An 18,577-nucleotide genomic window follows, 5' to 3' on the forward strand; every position below is an offset into this window, starting at 1 on the left:
GAGATTCACCACCCTTTGAGTGAAGAAGTTCCCCCTCAACTCCGTTCTAAACCGCCCCCCCCTTTATCTTGAGGCTGTGTCCCCTAGTCCTACTATCCTTTCTGAGTGGGAAGAGTCTCTCCACCTCTATCCTATCCATCCCATTCATCATCTTATACGTCTCAATGAGATCTCCCCTCATTCTTCTAAACTCTAACGAGTACAAGCCTAGTTTATTCAGCCTCTCCTCATAGCTCAACCCCCTCAACTCCGGCATCAGCCTAGTAAACCTCCTCTTGCACTCCCTCCAAGGCCAAAATATCCTTGCGTAAGTACGGGTTATTGCATTAAGACAAATATATGGGGTAGTTTTAAAAAGAGGGTGGGGGAGGAGAAAGGTCACAATGAACCTTGAGGGTTGCAACAGGCCTAATTGGAAGATGAGATGCAGCTCCCCCAGCCTGCGTTGGGCTTCCGTGGAGCACTATTGCAGCCGAGGACTGACATCTGGGCATGGGAACTAGATGCTGAGTTAAAGTGGCAATCATCAGGAAGGATGGGGTCATGCTTGCAGATTGTGCAGAGGTATTTCATAAAGTGGTCACCCTAGTCTGTGTTCAGTTTCCCCAATGTAGAGGAGACTGCATTGGGAGCAGTAAATACAACAGACCAAAAATTGAAACAAATGCAAGTGAAACACTATTTAAAGGGGTGAGTGTTCTGCGCTGTAATGTTCTATGTTTTATATTGTAATAGTGGTAAGCATCTTCCTATTTGAATGTATATAACTGATGTATTTAGTGTGTATGAACATGTGCGAGTGACATCATTGACAGCATGGACTTTTCACAGGTTTCGTTTGAACACTTTTTGGCAAAAGTGAGTGAGGATTGGGGTGAAGATTTAGAAGCTAGTGAGGAATTTAACAACACAGAGACTGAGGTGGCAGGGGAGGGGGGCTTTCCATTTGTGGATTTGTGGATTCAGCCATGATCTTATTGAATGGCGGGGCAGGCTCGAAGGGCTGGATGGCCTACCCCTATTCCTATTTCTTATGTTCTTATGCACTCCTTCAGAATCACCGCAATCCAAAGTCCTCTGTGATTGTCCAGAATTTCAAGTTCCATTGTTATTTTTGGAAGATAGGACAGTCTGTAGCAAACTTTGTTGCTGAATTATGCTAGCTCTGTGAACACTGAGTTTGGAGCGCTTTTGGAGGACAAGCTCCAGGACAGACTAGTCTGTGACAATAATGAGGACAGCATTCAGTGTAGTTTGTTGGGAGAAATCGCACAAATTTCAAGAAGGCTCTAGAAATTTTTTCAGGGCGTAGAAATGATTGCCAGCAATGAAAAAGATATTCAAAGGCTAATGACGGTATACAGGTGGGTGCAGGTCATCAAGTAAATAAAGAGGCTGTGAGCAAAATGGTGAAAGTAGTGGAATGTTTTAGGTGTGGAGGGACACACTGTGAATTATTGCAAATTTGTGGATGTTGTTTGTCATCGTTACAACAAAAAGGTCACTTACCTAAGAAATGCAGGGGTGCTAAGAACAAGTTGAAGGCTTAGCAGAGAATTTCAAAAATTGGGAAAAGTTACACATCATCTAGAAAGCTCAGAGTGGGCAGAGGAGCACTCTCACAAAATGTTTAATCATTTAGCCTATTCAGTTCTCTTGTTGGGCAGCTCCAATTATCCTTGTTCTTACAAATGACGATACTGTGCGGATATGTGGACAGACTTACCATTAATCAGACTTCCAAGCTGGATGCTTACCTGCTACCACAGGTAGAAGATTTGTTTTCAACTCTTGCAAGAGGCAAGATTTTCTCAAAACTTGACATCGGCCATGCCTACCAGCAATGTTTGTTAGAAGAGGACAAAAAGCAGATATAACAAGGGCTTGTTCAAATACAACTGTCTGGTTTTTGGGGTATCTCCCAGTCTGGCAATTTTTCAGAGGACAATCCGTTGCACGGGATTCCTCATGTAGCAGTTTACTTGGACGACATCTTAACTTACAGGAAAAATTGAGAAGGAGCACCTCAGCAGTCTGGCTGTGTTAATGAGGTTTTTCAGAGGCAGGACTGTATCTTAAGCGTAGCAAGTGCATCTTCCAGGCACAGTGTGTGGAATATTTGGATCACAAAATCACTGTGCAGGCCCTGTTCCCAGTGGAAGATGAAATTAGACCTATCAAGGAAGCTCCAAATCCCAAGAATATGTCTGAGCATCGCTCATTTCTAGGCATTTAGATGTATAAAAGAAATATTAAGATATGAGGGCAGCATAACGATTTAAATGGTGTGCCTTCAGGCCACTATCTACCTCTTCACCAGATAACTCCTGAAAGAATTCCTCCTCTGGATCTTCCAGTCCTCTTTGGTGAATGATGTTTACAGCTTGTACCATATCATAACTATGTTGCAAACATAGGCTGGAAAGTATTGCAGGAAGTATAAAAGTTGAGGCAGATGGTCACTATGAGCGCCATTGGCATAAAATGGTCACCTGCTGCAGCAGGTGTCTTCCTCAAGGAGGCTGCAGCGGTCTGCAGTAATTTTCAGCACTCCATCTCAGAAAGATCAAGAAAACAGCCTTTGTACACCCTGTGAAGTTTAGTAAGGTCTTCTAAGCACATATCCCATTTTGTTGCTTTTGCAAAAATGTAATTTGTAAAATATCTGAAAAACCATTATAAACATTTCAAAATGGCCATCCCAAAGTGCAACGATATTCAAGTTTTCTACATTGATCATGTTGCACACTTGAGGTGCTTCCATGCAATCAAAAGGACATTGCTCACATTTCAAAATAGTCATTACAAAAGGTACAGTGGTATTTAAGCTGTCCAAATAGATTATGTTGCAATCTGAGGTATTTCAATACTGTTGTGTTATATAATTTTCACTGTATATATTCAATGCAAGTCATACAATGTGAGAAGTTCCATTGAAGTTCCAGCCCCTTAGTGCACTATGGCTGAAAAATCCTAGACAGTAAACATTCCCTATCATGCCTCTGCGACGGCTGCCCCAAACTCTTGTGCATCCCTCACTACGTAGTCCTCCTAGGCTTTGGAAAGTACCTTTCAACACACAGTTTGGGATAACTCTTTGAGCCAGAAGCTTTTGGGAGACTAAGAAGTGTCCTTCACTAAATTGATCATTCCCCAGCAGCAGGTTATGTTTGTCTCGGTTTACATCTCTGGGAACAACTCACAGAAAATACAATCCTGTGTCATGTTGCTGCTTGGCATGAATCTCAACAAAAACCATCCCAACTGTCTTGAGGCCTTCTTTGCAAAGACATATTCCACAAGAAGATGGACAACGGTCTCTTCCCCACCATAGCCACATTGAACGTATGGATGGGGTGAGACTCAGGCATGCAGGAAGGATCTGACCAGGAGGGCCTTTCTTACCGCTAGCCAAACTATGTCATGTTGCTTGTTTGAAAGTTCTGGAGATGAGATATTCTGCCAAATAACTTTGACAGTCTGCTCAAGGAACCATCTGACAGGATCTACAATCAGGGCCTCTTGAATGTCATTCATTCATGCAGATGAATTTATTGTCAAAGATATTACCCAGGATAATCTGTTCTACGAGGGACGGGTGGTAGAGCTCTGTCCAACTACTTGGAGCATTCCACGGCAATGTGATCAGACCCATCCTTCACTGGTAAAGCAGGGGACAGGTAAAATCTCAGCGGAACGACATTGGTATTTGTATACCAAGGGTCTACGCAGATCTTGATGCAGCCACACACAAAGGTGGCCGTCAGGATTAGGCCAGGTTTATCCCTATTATCTACAGCCTTGTACATTGCATCCCTGTGAATGAGGCTTTTTTCCGACCTCCAGATAAAGTGGAAGATGGCTCAAATGATTGCTACAGCTCAGGAGCGAGGAATGGGCCAGACATGCACCATATACAGCAACACTTGCTCTTTCCAGTTTCTAATATATGCCTTCAGAACAAATGTCCTGCAGCTTCAGACAGTCTAACCTGATGGTGAATGGGATAAGGTGTCAGTCAGCCCAGTTTCCAAAGTACATAGTCTCACTCTTGCTGTGATTCATCTTGGCACTCAAGGTCGGTTTGACATGGTCATAGATGTTGATCAGCCTGCACAGTAACATTGGATCTGAGCAGATGATGATGCTGAAACCAAAAGAGAAAATGCTGGAAAATCTCAGCAGGTCTGGCAGCATCTGTAAGGAGAGAAAAGAGCTGATGTTTTGAGTCCAAAGGACCCTTTATCAAAGCTAGAAGGCATAGAAAGTGGGAGATACTTACACTGCAGGATGAGGGAATGAAAGATAACTCATAGCCACAGAAACCAGGGAAACCAGTTAATAGCTGTCCATAGAGAGAATAAAGGCCATTTGGCCATTCACACCCTTATTTCCTCTGTGGATAGCTATTAACTGGTTTCCCTGGTTTCTGTGGCTATGACTCATCTTTCATTCTCTCACCTTGGAGTTGTTTCAACAAAAGGTCATCTGGACTTGAAACATCAGCTCTTTTCTCTCCTTGCAAATGCTGCCAACCTGCTGAGATTTTTTAGTGTTTCCTCTTTTAGTTTCAGATTCCAGTGTCTGTTGTAATTTGTTTTTATTGGATGATAATGTTGTCCATGTAAAGGGAGTCTTTGACCAGATTGTCTCCACTGCCTGGGATCATCACACTTCTTATGTCCAAATCTTTCCTGATAGGCTTTCCTGATACAGCACATAAACAGGACAGAAAAGAGAAGGCAATCTGGTCTGACTTCAGATTTAATTGGAAAGCTTTCTGATGCACACTCATTGATTGAAGCTGATCTACTGATGTTTATGTAGAGCAGTTGGATCCAACTGTGGATTTCCTTCCCAAATCCCATTTTTGAGAGCGCATATATCACGTAAGCGTACGATATTCTGTCAAGCTCCTCAATGCAATAACCCTCCCTTTCCTCCTTCCTCCACCAGGCCATCTAATCTTTGTTCTTAAATTTGCTACATCTTATTACAATTTCTCACAGCTCATCAATATGCAATTCTTTGAGGGTGTAATCAATGGAGTTGACTGAGGAGAAACAGTGGATGTAGTTTATTTAAAATTTCAGGCGGCTTTCAACAAAATCTCACGTAATAATCTATGTAAAGCACAAGGGATTGCAGATAATGTATTGAGATGGATAGAAAGCTGGTTAGCAGATAGGAAGCAGAGTTAGCATAAATGGGTCTTTCTCTGATTGGCAGTCGGTAACTAGAGGGGTTCTGCAGGGATCTATGGTAGGACCCCAAATGCTATTATTATTATTATTTGGAAGTACATTACCTCCAAATTTGCAGATGATACAAAGTTGAGTGGGAGGGTGAGCCAGAGATGCTTCAGCATGATTGGACAGACTGTGTACAGACGTATACATGGCAAATACAGTATAAAATTGATAAATGTGAAGTTATCCATTTTGGTAACAATAGGAAGACAGATTGTTACTTTAATGGGTGTAAATTGAGAGAGATGGATACTCAGTGACGCCTTGGTGTCCTCATAAATCAGTCGCTGAAAGCTTGCAGAGGTCAGCAGATAGTAAAGAAGGCAAGTAGTATGTTGGCCTTCACAGCAAGAGGATTTGAGTACAGAGATGTTTTGCTGCAATTGTATAGGGTGTTGGTGAGGTCACACCTGGAGTATTGTGTGCAGTTTTGGTGTTCGATCTGAGAAAGGATTCCTTACTATAGAGGGAGTATAGCAAATGTTTACCAGGTAGATTCCTGAAATGGCAAGTCTGTCATAGAAGCAGACTCCTGCACTGCAGGAGGCCATTCAGCCTATCAAGTCTGCACTGACTACAATCCCACCCAGGCCTTAAGCCCACAACATAGAATCATAGAACCCTACAGTGCAGAAAGAGGCCCATCGAGTCTGCACCAAACACAACCTCATGCATTGACAGGCGACATGGTGCCACAGTGGCTAGCACTGCTGCCTCACAGCTCCAAGGACCCAGGACTGATTCTTGACTCGGTCACTGTCTATATGGAGTTTGCGTATTCTCCCTGTGGGTTTCCTTTGGTTTCCTCCTACAGTCCAAAAATGTGGTTAGGTGAGTTGGCCGTGCTAAATTCTCCCTCAGCGTACCCAAACAGGCACCAGAGAGTGGTGACTGGGGAATTTTCACTGTAACTTCATTGCCGTGTGAATGTAAGCCTACTTGTGACTAATAAATAAACTTAACATTTACCCTACTAGTCCCCCTGACACTAAGGGGCAATCTAGCATGGTCAATCTACATAACCCTCATCTTTGGAGTGCGAGAGGAAACCCACACAGACATGGGAGAATGTACAAGCAGCACACCAACAGTAACCCAAGCTGGGAATTGATCCCAGGAATAGTTTAGGTTAGAGGGTCATTAGATTGGTTCCACCGGTCGGCGCAACATCGAGGGCTGAAGGGCCTGTACTGCGCTGTAATGTTCTATGTTCTATGTCTCTGGTGCTGTGAGGCAGCAGTGCTAACCACAACGCCACCATTCTGCCCATGGCAAATGAGGAGAGACTGAATTGGTTAGGATTATATTCACTGGAATTTAAAAGAGCGAGAGTGGATCTCAGAATTTTATAAGTTCCTAACAGAGTAGATTCAGAAAGAATGTTCTCAATGATGGGGGAGTCTAGAACTAGGGGTCATAATTTGAGGATAAGGGATAAAACCTTTTAGAATAGAATCTGGGAGCCTCCTTTTCTCTTTTGACATACATTCTCCCAATAGTCAACTAATTATTGTGTGCAAAGTCCTTGTAACTCTGTTTTCCTTACAGAAACAGTCAAGCCGACAGGTAGTCAACAAGAAATTGTGTTGCATAGATGGGTGGCACACCATAGATACCGCTTTCCATTGAAGACTTGGGAAGCTTCATTTAAATGAAATTGATAATTAAAATGAATTACAATCTTTAAGTGGCCATTCAGCTTAGAACCAGTGTAGATTTGATGAAAGAGCATTCTACCTAGCCCCACTCCCTCATCCTCAAAACTTTGAACATTCTCTCTTTTCAGATGACAATCCAATTCTCTTTTGAATACATCAATATATAAAAAAAAACAGCCTCCACCATCCACTCAGGAAGTTTTCTCTAGACTCAAAGCACCCTCTGAAATAACTTTCCCTCAACTTTAACTCCTTTTGCCAATTACTTTGAATGGAAACTCAATTCTTGGTGCTTGAGTGAGAAGTTTCTCACTATTTACCTTGTCCATACTCAAGATTTTGAATACCTCTATCAAGACTTCTCAGCCTTCTTTTCTCCAAGGAAAACAATCCCAATATCATATCCATCCTTATATGAGGCTACCTCGTTGAATATATTTAAGTCACAGGTAGATAGATTTCTGATAGACAAGGGAATTAAGGGTTATGGGGAGCAGGCGGGAAAGTGGAACTGATCCACTTCAGATCAGCCATGATCTTATTGAATGGTGGGGCAGGCTCGAAGGCCTACTCCTATTTCTTATGTTATGTTCTTATAACTACAGCTCTTCATCCCTGGATTAATTCTTGTGACTCCTCTCTTCAATGTTTTCACATCTTTCTTCAAGTACAGCACCCAGAACTGGGTGCAGTACTCAAGGTGAGGCCATCTAGCGTCTTGTTAAAGTTCAGCATGATCTCCTTATTCTTGTACTCAATGCTCCAGTTAATAAAACATATTGTATCTTTAACTGCTCTCAACATGTATTTCCATCTTAAATGACTTACACACCTACACACAAAAAGGGTTTTAACAAATCCACATTCACACTACATGCCTGACTCCAGGTTAACATCAGTCAGAGGTTTACAGCATGGAAGCAGGCTCTTCAGCCTAACATGTCCATGCTGCCTTTTTTTTTAAACCCTTAAGCTAATCCCAATTGCCCATATTTGGCCCATATCCCTCTATACCTATGTAACTATCAATGCTTTTTAAAAGATAAAATTGTACCCACCTCTACTACTACCTCTGGCAGATTGTTCCAGACACTCACCACTCTGAAAAAATATTGCCCCTCTGGACACTTTTGTATCTCTCCCCTCTCACCTTAAACCTATGCCCTCTAGTCTTAGACTCACCTACCTTTGGGAAAAGATATTGATTATTACCTTGTCTATGCTCTCATTATTTTATAGACCTCTACAAGGTCACCCCTCAGCCTCCTACACTCCAGAGAAAAAAGTCCCAGTCTATTCAGACTCTCCTTATAACTCAATCCATCAAGTCCGGTAGCATCCCAATAAATCATTTCTGCGCTCTTTCTAGTTTAATAATATCCTTTCAATAAAAGGGTGACCAGGATTGCACACAGTATTCCAAGTGTGGCCTTACTAATGTCTTGTACAACTTCAACAAGATGTTCCAACTCAGGGTCAAAGACATTTCCTTATGAAATGCTGACACTGACATAAAACACTTAAAACCTTTAGAAGCTGGTGGTTGCCACATACAAATCTCATATTTATGTCCAGTTTAGCAACAGGGCAACTTTGAAATGGGCATATGGCTCACATTTGTGGTTTCTGCAACTCAATGTTGTACCTTACATCACTAATAGATGGCAGTGCTAATCCATTAAAAACTACAGGTCCTATTTCCTGAAATAACGTGATAGATATCAAATCATAGCACTAGCTGCAGCTTCTCATTTCTCCTTTTCCATTCAGCCCATCAAGCCAGCACTGACAATCCCATCCAGACCCTATCTCTGTAACCCTATGTATTTATCCTGCTAATTCCTGCTGACACTAAGGGACAATTTAGCATGGCCAATCGACCTAACCTGCACATCTCTGGACTGAGGAAACCTACACAGACATGGGGGACGGTGTAAACTCTCCCCAGGCAGTGATGAGAGGTTGGAATTGAATCCAGATCGCTGGCGGTGAGGCTGCTGTGCTAACCGCTGTGCCCCTTTTAGGGGAGATATTTCTAACAATATATTTGCTCTCAAGTACTTAAATGGTCTCCTTTATCCTCAAATCTCAGTTTATTTTATGCATCACTATTCTCAACTCTATTTCATCTCATTGAGTTCTCATCAGGCTGGATCTACTTTTATTTCTCTAATTTTTCCTAAACTGTGGGCAGGATTTTGAGCTTCATTGTGTCATATTTATGTTAATATAGTTGTTTTGAGCAACATTTTCTACCTCACCCCCTTTTGGTGATGATATTTGTATCGCACTGCTTAGGGGTGAGGCATTTAGAGAGTGCACTCAGCATCTCCCAGACACCATTACTTTCCCTTAATTTGAAAGGATTTAGATTGCAGTTACACAACCCCATATGGTGTAACAATTTACTAGAAAACACAGTCTTATTTAAAAAAAATTCAAGTCCTCAGCAACATTTTACCCTAATACAGACTAACAGAGTGTCTGGTTCTGAGAAATCAGCCAAGGATAAAAATGTAAGGCACAAAAACATAATCAAGGTTTGCAAAACTGGGAGCAAGACCAGAAGAATCAGAAATCATGTCAAGAAATTCAGAGGTTGCAAGTAAAATGACAGCACAATTTTAAGTTTGAAATTTTATTTTGTATAAATTTCAGTTTCTCCTCATGATTACAAAAAAAATTGCCAGCCCTCAAGGAGCAACATAAGTACTGATAAATTTGATTCCATTCCTAGATGGACTTAGGAATAGGCTAGGGTAACAAATTTCAAATGAAAACATTCTGATTCTGTACCAGAATGAGGCACAATTAAGTCAATCGCTTGCAGTATTGACCATTCTAATCATCCAGTTAACCGGCAGCATTGGCCAGCAAGTGTCAGCTGAACCCGACTTCGACTGCTACCAAATTCACACTTTGGTAAAGACAGTATAAAAAAAGTCCTTATACATCCACTTAATGCCATGCTATGTGGTGGAGTCTGGTATAAAGTTTGATTTTATAGAAGTGTAGAAAAATATTACATCTGTGGCTTCATTTTAAAAACTCACCAAGATTTTGAATTTCAAAATAATTACATCCCTCATCGTTACACTGTCCCTTAGAGCTATGATGACTAAATAGTAAAATTTAATGTGTATTATTTGAACCATTGCAATCACATCTCAATGATAAGGAATCTATTAAAGGCTGCAATATCTTTAAACTATGATCTTTAAGAATATTAAAATTGAAGACATGATGGATGCGCAACAAGTGATTTTCCAATTGATTTCTATTCATAGAATCACTGCAACTCAAATGCCAAGGTTAATCCATCCGAGCAATTCAATATTTTGTTCAATGCCACTGAATGGCAAAAGTATGACCATCACCCTCACCATATCATGCTAAGTTATATGTAATGGAAGATTATAAAAACATTCTCTGTCTCACACAAAAGGAAAAGTCTCACAAATACATGCTGTAGTAGGTAGGCTGCCTTCTCAAAGATCTATAGATTACAGTAGATTTAGTAGCTGTTTAGCAACTGACTCAAAATGCAGACAAGGAGATAAAGCATTCCTTGGCTGCTTAACAGTACCCAAAAGAGCTTTCAACCATGGAATACTGGTTAGGTAAGTGTGAAAACAGCCATTGATACAGACAAGTGGAGGACAATGTTGGGAGAAAAAAAACAAGAGTATCTGCCTCTGCAAAAGTCATGGCATCCAAAAATGGCACAAGGTTTACAGTGATAACACGTATAGGATGTACTTTAACTCAAGTGCTAAAACAATCCCTAATTACAACAAAAACAATCCAGATGGACTTATACATTCCCAGTAGAAATTCACTGTTTGAGTGCTTTTTCTATTGCTAATTTACAAATACAAGTAATACAGTGATCATTGTAATGCCAAGTTTCAATGCATTTACCCAAATAACCTTTGTTCCCAAATATTCTGCTTCACATTCCATCCAAAGATTACATTCCCAATATCCTGGTATCCAATCGTTCAAAGCAGGACTAGCAGAAGACAAAAAGCAGCATATAAAGATAACTGGGATGGTATGCTCTCTGATCCGAGAGATATATGTGAATGTCTAAGGCTGCTGTGAATCCAGTTTTCAGCAGAGGTCACTTTAAAGAGCAGTTGAGGTAAGTTTCTTTACACCCCTTCTCTGGGCCAGATTTGAGCAGCCGACTGGTTCTAGAACAGGCTGTAATGGTGTGCGGTTCAATGCAGAGTAAGTAGCAGCCATGGCCCCCTAGGAAAACATGATACAACATGAGTGGAGACAAACACAATTTACCAAGATGCAAAAAAAATCTGCACACAATCTTCCACTGAAATCAAAGGGTCATTTATCTCTCTGCTGCCATTTTATAGACACTTGCTGTATGCACATAGACTTTTAGGTATGTGGGGTAGGGCCACATGGCATGGGGTTCGGGTGGAGGGGAAGAGTACGCTGAAATACAGTTTTTACCTTTACTAGATGAGGTGCATCTTGACGGTTTAAGTGAAACCGTGGCAGTTTATCCCGATGTACAATCCAGTGGTGTCGGAGAACTTGGGTGGTAGACAATCTTTGCTGTGGATCTACATGAAGCATCTTTGATACAAGATCCTGTTGGATCAAAATTAAATTTATTACATGTTTGCAACACTTCCTACAATAGGTTGTAGGAAGAATTCAAGTTTTTCAGCATCTCCAATTATTAATCAATGACAAATACAAGAAAAGACAAACTTGCATTTTTAGAACACTTTACAGAACCTCAGGGCATTCCAAAGCTTTCCAAACAAATAAGTATAGTTACTGTTTTAATGAGGGAAATGCTATAGCCAATTTGCACTCGGCAAACTTTCACAAACAACCATGTGATAAAGGGAAGATAATTTTGTTTCAGGTGATGACTAAAAGATAAACATTGGCCAAGAGGTGATGAAAACCTTTTTTGAGGCACAGATCTGACTCCCTGACTAGAAATGATGTCTCAATCAGATTTGCAACCGGATATTTGTAAACAGTAAAAAGCTCAGTAAACTTTTACAGCTTAACTTAAAAAATGTTCTTGGGTAATCTTTTTTGTAAGTATGAAATAATTAAACTGACAAATAATTTGCTGCTTTGCATACACAGTAATGCTAACGATGTTAGAAAACCAAAGCTGTAATTCTGTATAACTAAATTAGAGCCATCTGATTAGCTAACAAAACTGCTAGGTGTGCCTCTGTGATAACACACTTGTCTAAGTCAGAAGATTGTAGATTTCAGCCCCATTTCAGAGTTGCGTATACATATCCAGGCTGAAACCTCAAGGAAGTCCTGCACTGTCAGGTATACCATATTTCAGATGGGAATCCCACAACACTATTTTTAGCCATTTATCCATGAATTAGCAGCAAGAAATACTACTTAATAGTTCACCGCTGATGAGATTTGCCCTACTTACATACAATAGTGATCACACAAAGTTATTTAATAACATTAAAAGTGCTGTGTAATGTCCTGAGGTTACAGGAGGTAGCATGAAATTGCAAGAGTAAGAGATGACTTCAGTGAAATACGGATCCTGAAGGATGGGTGTGGGGAGAATACAGAACTAGGAGTCACTGTTTAAAAGGGGGTTGCTCATTTAAGGCAGATGAGAATACTTTTCTCTCAAAGGATCCTGTGTCTTTGGATCTTTGGGAACTGCCACTGTCTTTAGAGGAAGTGTGGCTTTGAATGTTTTCAAAATAGAGGTAGATAAGCAAGGGAGTGAAAGGCTATTGGGTGTTGATAAGAATGTGGAGCTGCAGTTAAAATCAGATCAGCCTTAACCTTAAAGAATAGTGGAGCAGGCTCAAGAGGCCCAATGGCCTATTCCGAATTCGCAAGTTCACATGTTCGTACAATCAATTTGTCTTATTCAGTTACCTTAGCAACATCAGAAACCGTGTCCCAGTAACCTCCAGTCAGACTGAATTTTCCACTACCTATCCTTGCCAATATTTCCTCAGGAGTGTCATCAGGCCCATTAGCAAAGGGTGTATAACTGAAACAAAATTCAATTTCAGATAATTAAACCATAAAAATGCAAATTTCATGATACTGACATTGATGGAAACTCAGAAGCCACTGAAACAATACAACATCTACGATCAATTGATACACAGGTTTTGTTGAAAGCAGGGGATGGAGAAACAGGAAAACATCCACCATAAAATATGGTTATTGGGTGGTGGTAGATGAGTCAATTTACACACATGAAATACATGTACCTGTACGGTGCACATATGTAAAGTGTTTTCTAAAATTAGAGAAAGAGCTTTAAACTGTGTTCCCATAAATACATGTGGTTGGTCTCATTTCTACTGGACAATATTAGACTTGCAACGATTTAAAGAAAGATACGTTTACATGAAGAATGAATCTAATCACGACAGAGGGACCTTGTTCTATTACAAAGTGCTCCAATCTTTTATTCCCAATTTGGGATTCCCATTTTAGGTATCCCCATGGCAAACTGTACCCAAGAATGATTCACCAACTATAGAGGAAGAACGCTCAATAGAAAATTTGTTTGATATTTTTAATACTTTGATCAGTAACACCTTACCTAGATAGTGCACAAACTTACCCTGTGAGCATAGTGTAAAGGAGAACACCAAGACTCCAGATATCACAAGCTGCATCATAACCTTGCCGCTTTAAAACCTATGAAATACAGTACATGGAAAGAATTAAATTAGCTTTACAATTCCTGTTACACACAAAACATTAAGTGTGGTATGTGCAGTATTAGACTTCACACAATAGGACTAATATTGAGCATTTAGAGAGGGTGAAACAAAAATGAACTAGGACACAGTAAGAGGAGCGGGGCTTGGTTGGTGGACTCTAGAATGAGGGCCCACAGGTACAAAATTAAAAAACAGATTCAGAACAGGAGATTTCTTTACACTTGTGAAGCTATGGAATTCACTTAGGTGGTCAGTGGCTAACACAAACTGCATCACCATTCGAGATCAGATTGGGTTGGTTAATGAAATGAGAGATTGAAGGATTATGAAAACAGCATAATAAATGCAACTAAAATATTTGTAAGCACTGACATGACTGGGCCAAATAGAAATACATACTACATTAAACTAGGCTAAAAAAATTAGCAAAAATATTTGAAGGTCACAAAATGCTTGGGATAATAATCCTAGCAAACAATGCATCAACAGCTACACCACAGTACAAGGGTCAAATTGCTAGAATATAATTATTAGGGTTATTTTTGATAGGTCAAACCACTTTCAGCCCCATCTCCTAATGTCAATTCCCAAATCAATTTAAAGTTACCAAATGTATCACTGTACTTAATGACTAATGAACCATATTAATTTGATAATTCACCATTGCGAGGCATCTTGAAGGGAATTGCTTGATAGGGCAGACGCAACACGGTTTCATTAAAGGGAAGTCGTGTCTGACAAATTTACTGGAGTTCTATGAGGATGTGTCTAGGGCGGTGGATAGAGGAGAGCCGGTGGATGTGGTCTTTCTGGATTTTCAGAAGGCGTTTGATAAGGTACCTCACAAGAGGTTACTGCAGAAGGTCAGAGGACATGGAGTTGGGGGTAGGGTGTTAGCGTGGATAGAGGATTGGTTGTCAAATAGGAGGCAGAGAGTGGGGGTCAATGGGTGCTATTCGGATTGGCGGTTGGTGACTAGTGGGGTGCCCCAGGGGTCGGTGCTGGGGCCTCAGCTATTTACCATTTATATAGATGATCTGGAGGAGGGAACCGAGTGTAGGGTGTCGAAATTTGCTGATGACACCAAGCTTGGGGGAAAGGCAAATTGTGCGGAGGGTGTGGAGAGTCTGCAGAAGGATCTAGATAGGCTGGGTGAATGGGCCAGGAAATGGCAAATGGAATTTAATGTTGGCAAGTGTGAGGTGGTCCACTTTGGTAGGAAGAATGGTAGGAAGGACTATTACTTACGTGGCGAAAAACTGCAGCAGGCGACGGTGCAGAGGGACCTCGGGGTCCTTGTGCATGAGTCGCAAAAACCCAGCCTGCAGGTGCAGCAGGTGGTCAGGAAGGCGAATGGGATGCTGGCCTTCATAGCGAGGGGGATTGAATATAAAAGTAGGGAGGTCTTGCTGCAGCTGTATAGGGCATTGGTGAGGCCGCAGCTGGAGTACTGTGTGCAGTTTTGGGCGCCGCACCTGCGCAAGGATATTTTGGCCTTGGAGGGAGTGCAGAGGAGGTTTACTAGGCTGATACCGGAGTTGAGGGGGTTGAGCTATGAGGAGAGGCTGAATAAACTAGGCTTGTACTCGTTAGAGTTTAGAAGAATGAGGGGAGATCTCATTGAGACGTATAAGATGATGAATGGGATGGATAGGATAGAGGTGGAAAGACTCTTCCCGCTCAAAAAAGACAGTAGGACTAGGGGGCACAGCCTCAAGATAAAGGGGGGGCAGTTCAGAACGGAGTTGAGGAGGAACTTCTTCACTCAAAGGGTGGTGAATCTCTGGAATTCTCTGCCCGTTGAAGTGGTGGAGGCTGCCTCGCTAAATATTTTTAAGAAGCGGGTTGATGGGTTTTTGATAAGAGAGGGGATTAAGGGTTATGGGGAGAGGGCGGGAAAGTGGAACTGAGCCACGACAGATCAGCCATGATCTTATTGAATGGCGGGGCAGGCTCGAAGGGCCAGATGGCCTACTCCTGCTCCTATTTCTTATGTTCTTATGTTCTTATATGTTATCAGTAAAAATGCTCATCATTTAAAATGGTAGCTCTATTGACTATAAGAAGCCTACAGTCTTTCAACTTGAATATTTATCAAAATGGCATCTAAATTTCAGTTAGGCCCTCATCCTATTGCTGAATACATAGGTACAGCATAGCTATGTATAGAAGTCTATTTTCAAGAGGCTGCGTCTGCTGTGAATATTTATAAGGTTAGGCTGGGTTAATTGTAAACAGATACAAAAAGGTTGACTTTGGGTTTGTAGAACTATTTCCTGAGTCAGTATGATGGAAGTTCAACTTGCATTTTAGGATTTAAGCACAGTGCTGACACCAATTTATTTTTGATTACAACTCCAAACTACCTGGGTCTATTCTTCTACTTTAAAAGGAGCTAATATGAAGGCACGTTGTTGCAATATTAAAGTAGTATTATTTGTCACAAGTTTGTGCCTTTCAGGCAAGAGGTTAAGTAAGGCTTCTGCTGCCCATTCAAATGGATGTCAAAGATGGCAAGTCTACAAGATTATGAGGGGCATGGTCAGAACGGACAGTCAGAAGCTTTTTCCCAGGTTGGAAGAGTCAATTACTAGGGGTTATAGGTTTAAGGTGCGGGGTGCAAGGTTTAGAGCAGATATATGAGGGAAGTTTTTTTTTATATACAGAGGGTGATGGATGCCTGGAACTTGCTGCCATAGGAGGCAGATATGATAGTGAGTTTTAAGGGGCATCTTGACAAATACATGAATAGGATGGGAGTAGAGGGATGCGGTCCCCGGAAGGATAGGGTTTTAGTTGAGTTGGGCAACATAGTCGGTGCAGACTTGAAAGGCCAAAGGGCCTATTCCTGTGCAGTAATTTTCTGTTTTTTTTGTTCTTTGTTCAATATAGATGCCACATTTGTGAACACAGTTACTATACTTTAAGGTCATGCTCATCCATGATGCACATTGGAGAACATTTAAGACAGAGCAAAGTTATATTTTTTCTTTGGAATCGGGATTTGATCATCTCTTTTGCTATCAGGAGCCCTATATAAATTAAGCTATCTTTACCAAATTAATGCAAGGCTTGGGGCTATAAACTACCTTATTCAGGGCAACCACAAGAATGGTTAGTCCAGGAAATGGAAAAGCCAACAATGTGATCATGGTGTTATTCTGACATTGTAGTCAAGATTAATTGTTCCAATAGAGGTGGATTTGCACACAGCTAACTGTGGTGTGGTACTTGGAATTGCTTGATGCTGTCACTGGATGAATTAGTATTCGTCTCTATAAGTAGCATTTTAAAAAATGCACTTTAGGGGAGATAGCTAGTGAAAATTATTGAAGTGATTTTTCAATTAAAGAACCTTTCATTTCCACCCCTATTTAATTTGCAAGAAGGCTCAAGTATTTGGCAAAGTCAGTCTAGCCTCTTTCCTGAAATGAGATGCCTACCATATCCCTGTGAGGAAATGCTTGTTTTCAATGAGAATTCCTGTATTAAATGCACAAAGTTAATAACACATCATGGGGGAAATAGAGCCATAAAACTGCGCCCTACAAAATGTAGTCTGACACGCTGCACCAACCCGGTAACCAGCCTTCCGTTTTAAAAATATTTATTGCTTCAAGGGAAAAATAAATGAGCTCTAGTAACATTTCAGCAAAGGTAAATAAATCAATACATCATACCTCAGGAGCAACAAAATTAGCTGTGTAACATGGAGTCATAAGAAGTCCATTATCAGCACGCAGCTGCTTGGCAAACCCAAAGTCACAGATACGAATCGATTCTGGGTTGCCTGACTCATCCACATACAAGATGTTACTCGGTTTCAAGTCTCTGTGCACCACCTAAATGCATTTAAATACATTAATATGACATCAATGAATTTTTAAACTGCTTTTATTATTGATGCACACTCAGTGAAATGCTTCCAGAGAGATATACTGATGCATTATTAAGATATCAACATTAAAACTCTGAATATACAAGATTATTGTATGGTATGGTGCCCTGAAATTGGTAAATGTATTTTAAAACGCAGCTTATCCCCTACAATGCTGACTCAACTGACAGCTACTGAAACGAAAGTGGAAGCACTTATAACTTCCCTCAATGGCTGCAGATTAGAGAATGGAACAGGACTTAGAGAAAAACGGTCAAAGATGTTCCTTCACCTGATAGCAAATTAACAATTACCCTTGAAGTACATGCATGTAGTTTAGGTGATACAGCATCATCCCAAAACTGAACAGGATTTTGACACTCACTGTATGCCAAGGATCACTACTAAAATCGAGGATGGTAAAGTATAAGAATCGATGTGGAGATGCCGGCGTTGGACTGGGGTAAACACAGCAAGAAGTCTGACAACACCAGGTTTAAGTCCAACCGATTTATTTGATAGTAAACTCACAAGCTTGAGGTTCCCCTCTTCGTCAGGTGAATGAAGAGTTCTGGCCTCAGACAGAGCATATAAAGCATAGACAGTTTACAGATTACTGATTAGAATGTGCATCTACACACCTAACCTGGGTTAAGTATAAGAATCGCAGTAAAAAGTCTGACAACACCAGGTTTTAGTCCAACTGATTTATTTGATAGTAAACTCACAAGCTTTCGAGGGGACTCCCTCTTCGTCAGGTGAATGGAGAGTTCTGGCCTCGGACAGAGTATACAAAGCACAGACAGTTTAGAGATTACCGATTAGAATGCGAATCTTTACACCTAACCTGCTGTTCAAGTCCTAAAGTGGCTGACAACGTGTGTGGAAGGAGCACTGATCACAGGATAAAGAGATGTGTATTGTCTCCAGACAGTACAGTAAGTGAGGTTTTGCAAACCTAGGCAAGTCACGGGGGTTACAGATAGTGCAACATGAACCCTAGATTCCTGTTGAGACAGTCCTCATGTATGTGGAACTTGGCTATCAGTCTCTGCTCAGTGACTCTGCGCTGTC

General features: G+C 40.9%; 1 protein-coding gene across 7 annotated transcripts in view; it reads right to left on the reverse strand.

The window, feature by feature from the left end:
* Positions 1 to 9,529: 9,529 nt before the first annotated feature.
* The window catches only part of rps6ka3a (ribosomal protein S6 kinase a, polypeptide 3a), a 110,608-nt gene continuing 101,560 nt past the window's right edge, over positions 9,530 to 18,577 (reverse strand). For all 7 annotated transcript variants that reach the window (XM_080204076.1, XM_080204078.1, XM_080204075.1 and 4 more), the window contains 5 exons: positions 17,307 to 17,468; positions 13,524 to 13,600; positions 12,821 to 12,938; positions 11,384 to 11,524; positions 9,530 to 11,161 (listed from right to left, as the gene is read on the reverse strand). In XM_080204076.1, the coding sequence (XP_080060202.1) occupies positions 11,036 to 11,161; positions 11,384 to 11,524; positions 12,821 to 12,938; positions 13,524 to 13,600; positions 17,307 to 17,468 (624 nt within the window). In that variant the 3' untranslated portion in view covers positions 9,530 to 11,035. The remainder of the gene's footprint in view (positions 11,162 to 11,383; positions 11,525 to 12,820; positions 12,939 to 13,523; positions 13,601 to 17,306; positions 17,469 to 18,577) is intronic.

Source organism: Carcharhinus amblyrhynchos, chromosome 15 (genome assembly GCF_965287045.1).
Source record: "Carcharhinus amblyrhynchos chromosome 15, sCarAmb.v2.hapA, whole genome shotgun sequence".
NCBI lineage: Eukaryota > Metazoa > Chordata > Chondrichthyes > Carcharhiniformes > Carcharhinidae > Carcharhinus > Carcharhinus amblyrhynchos.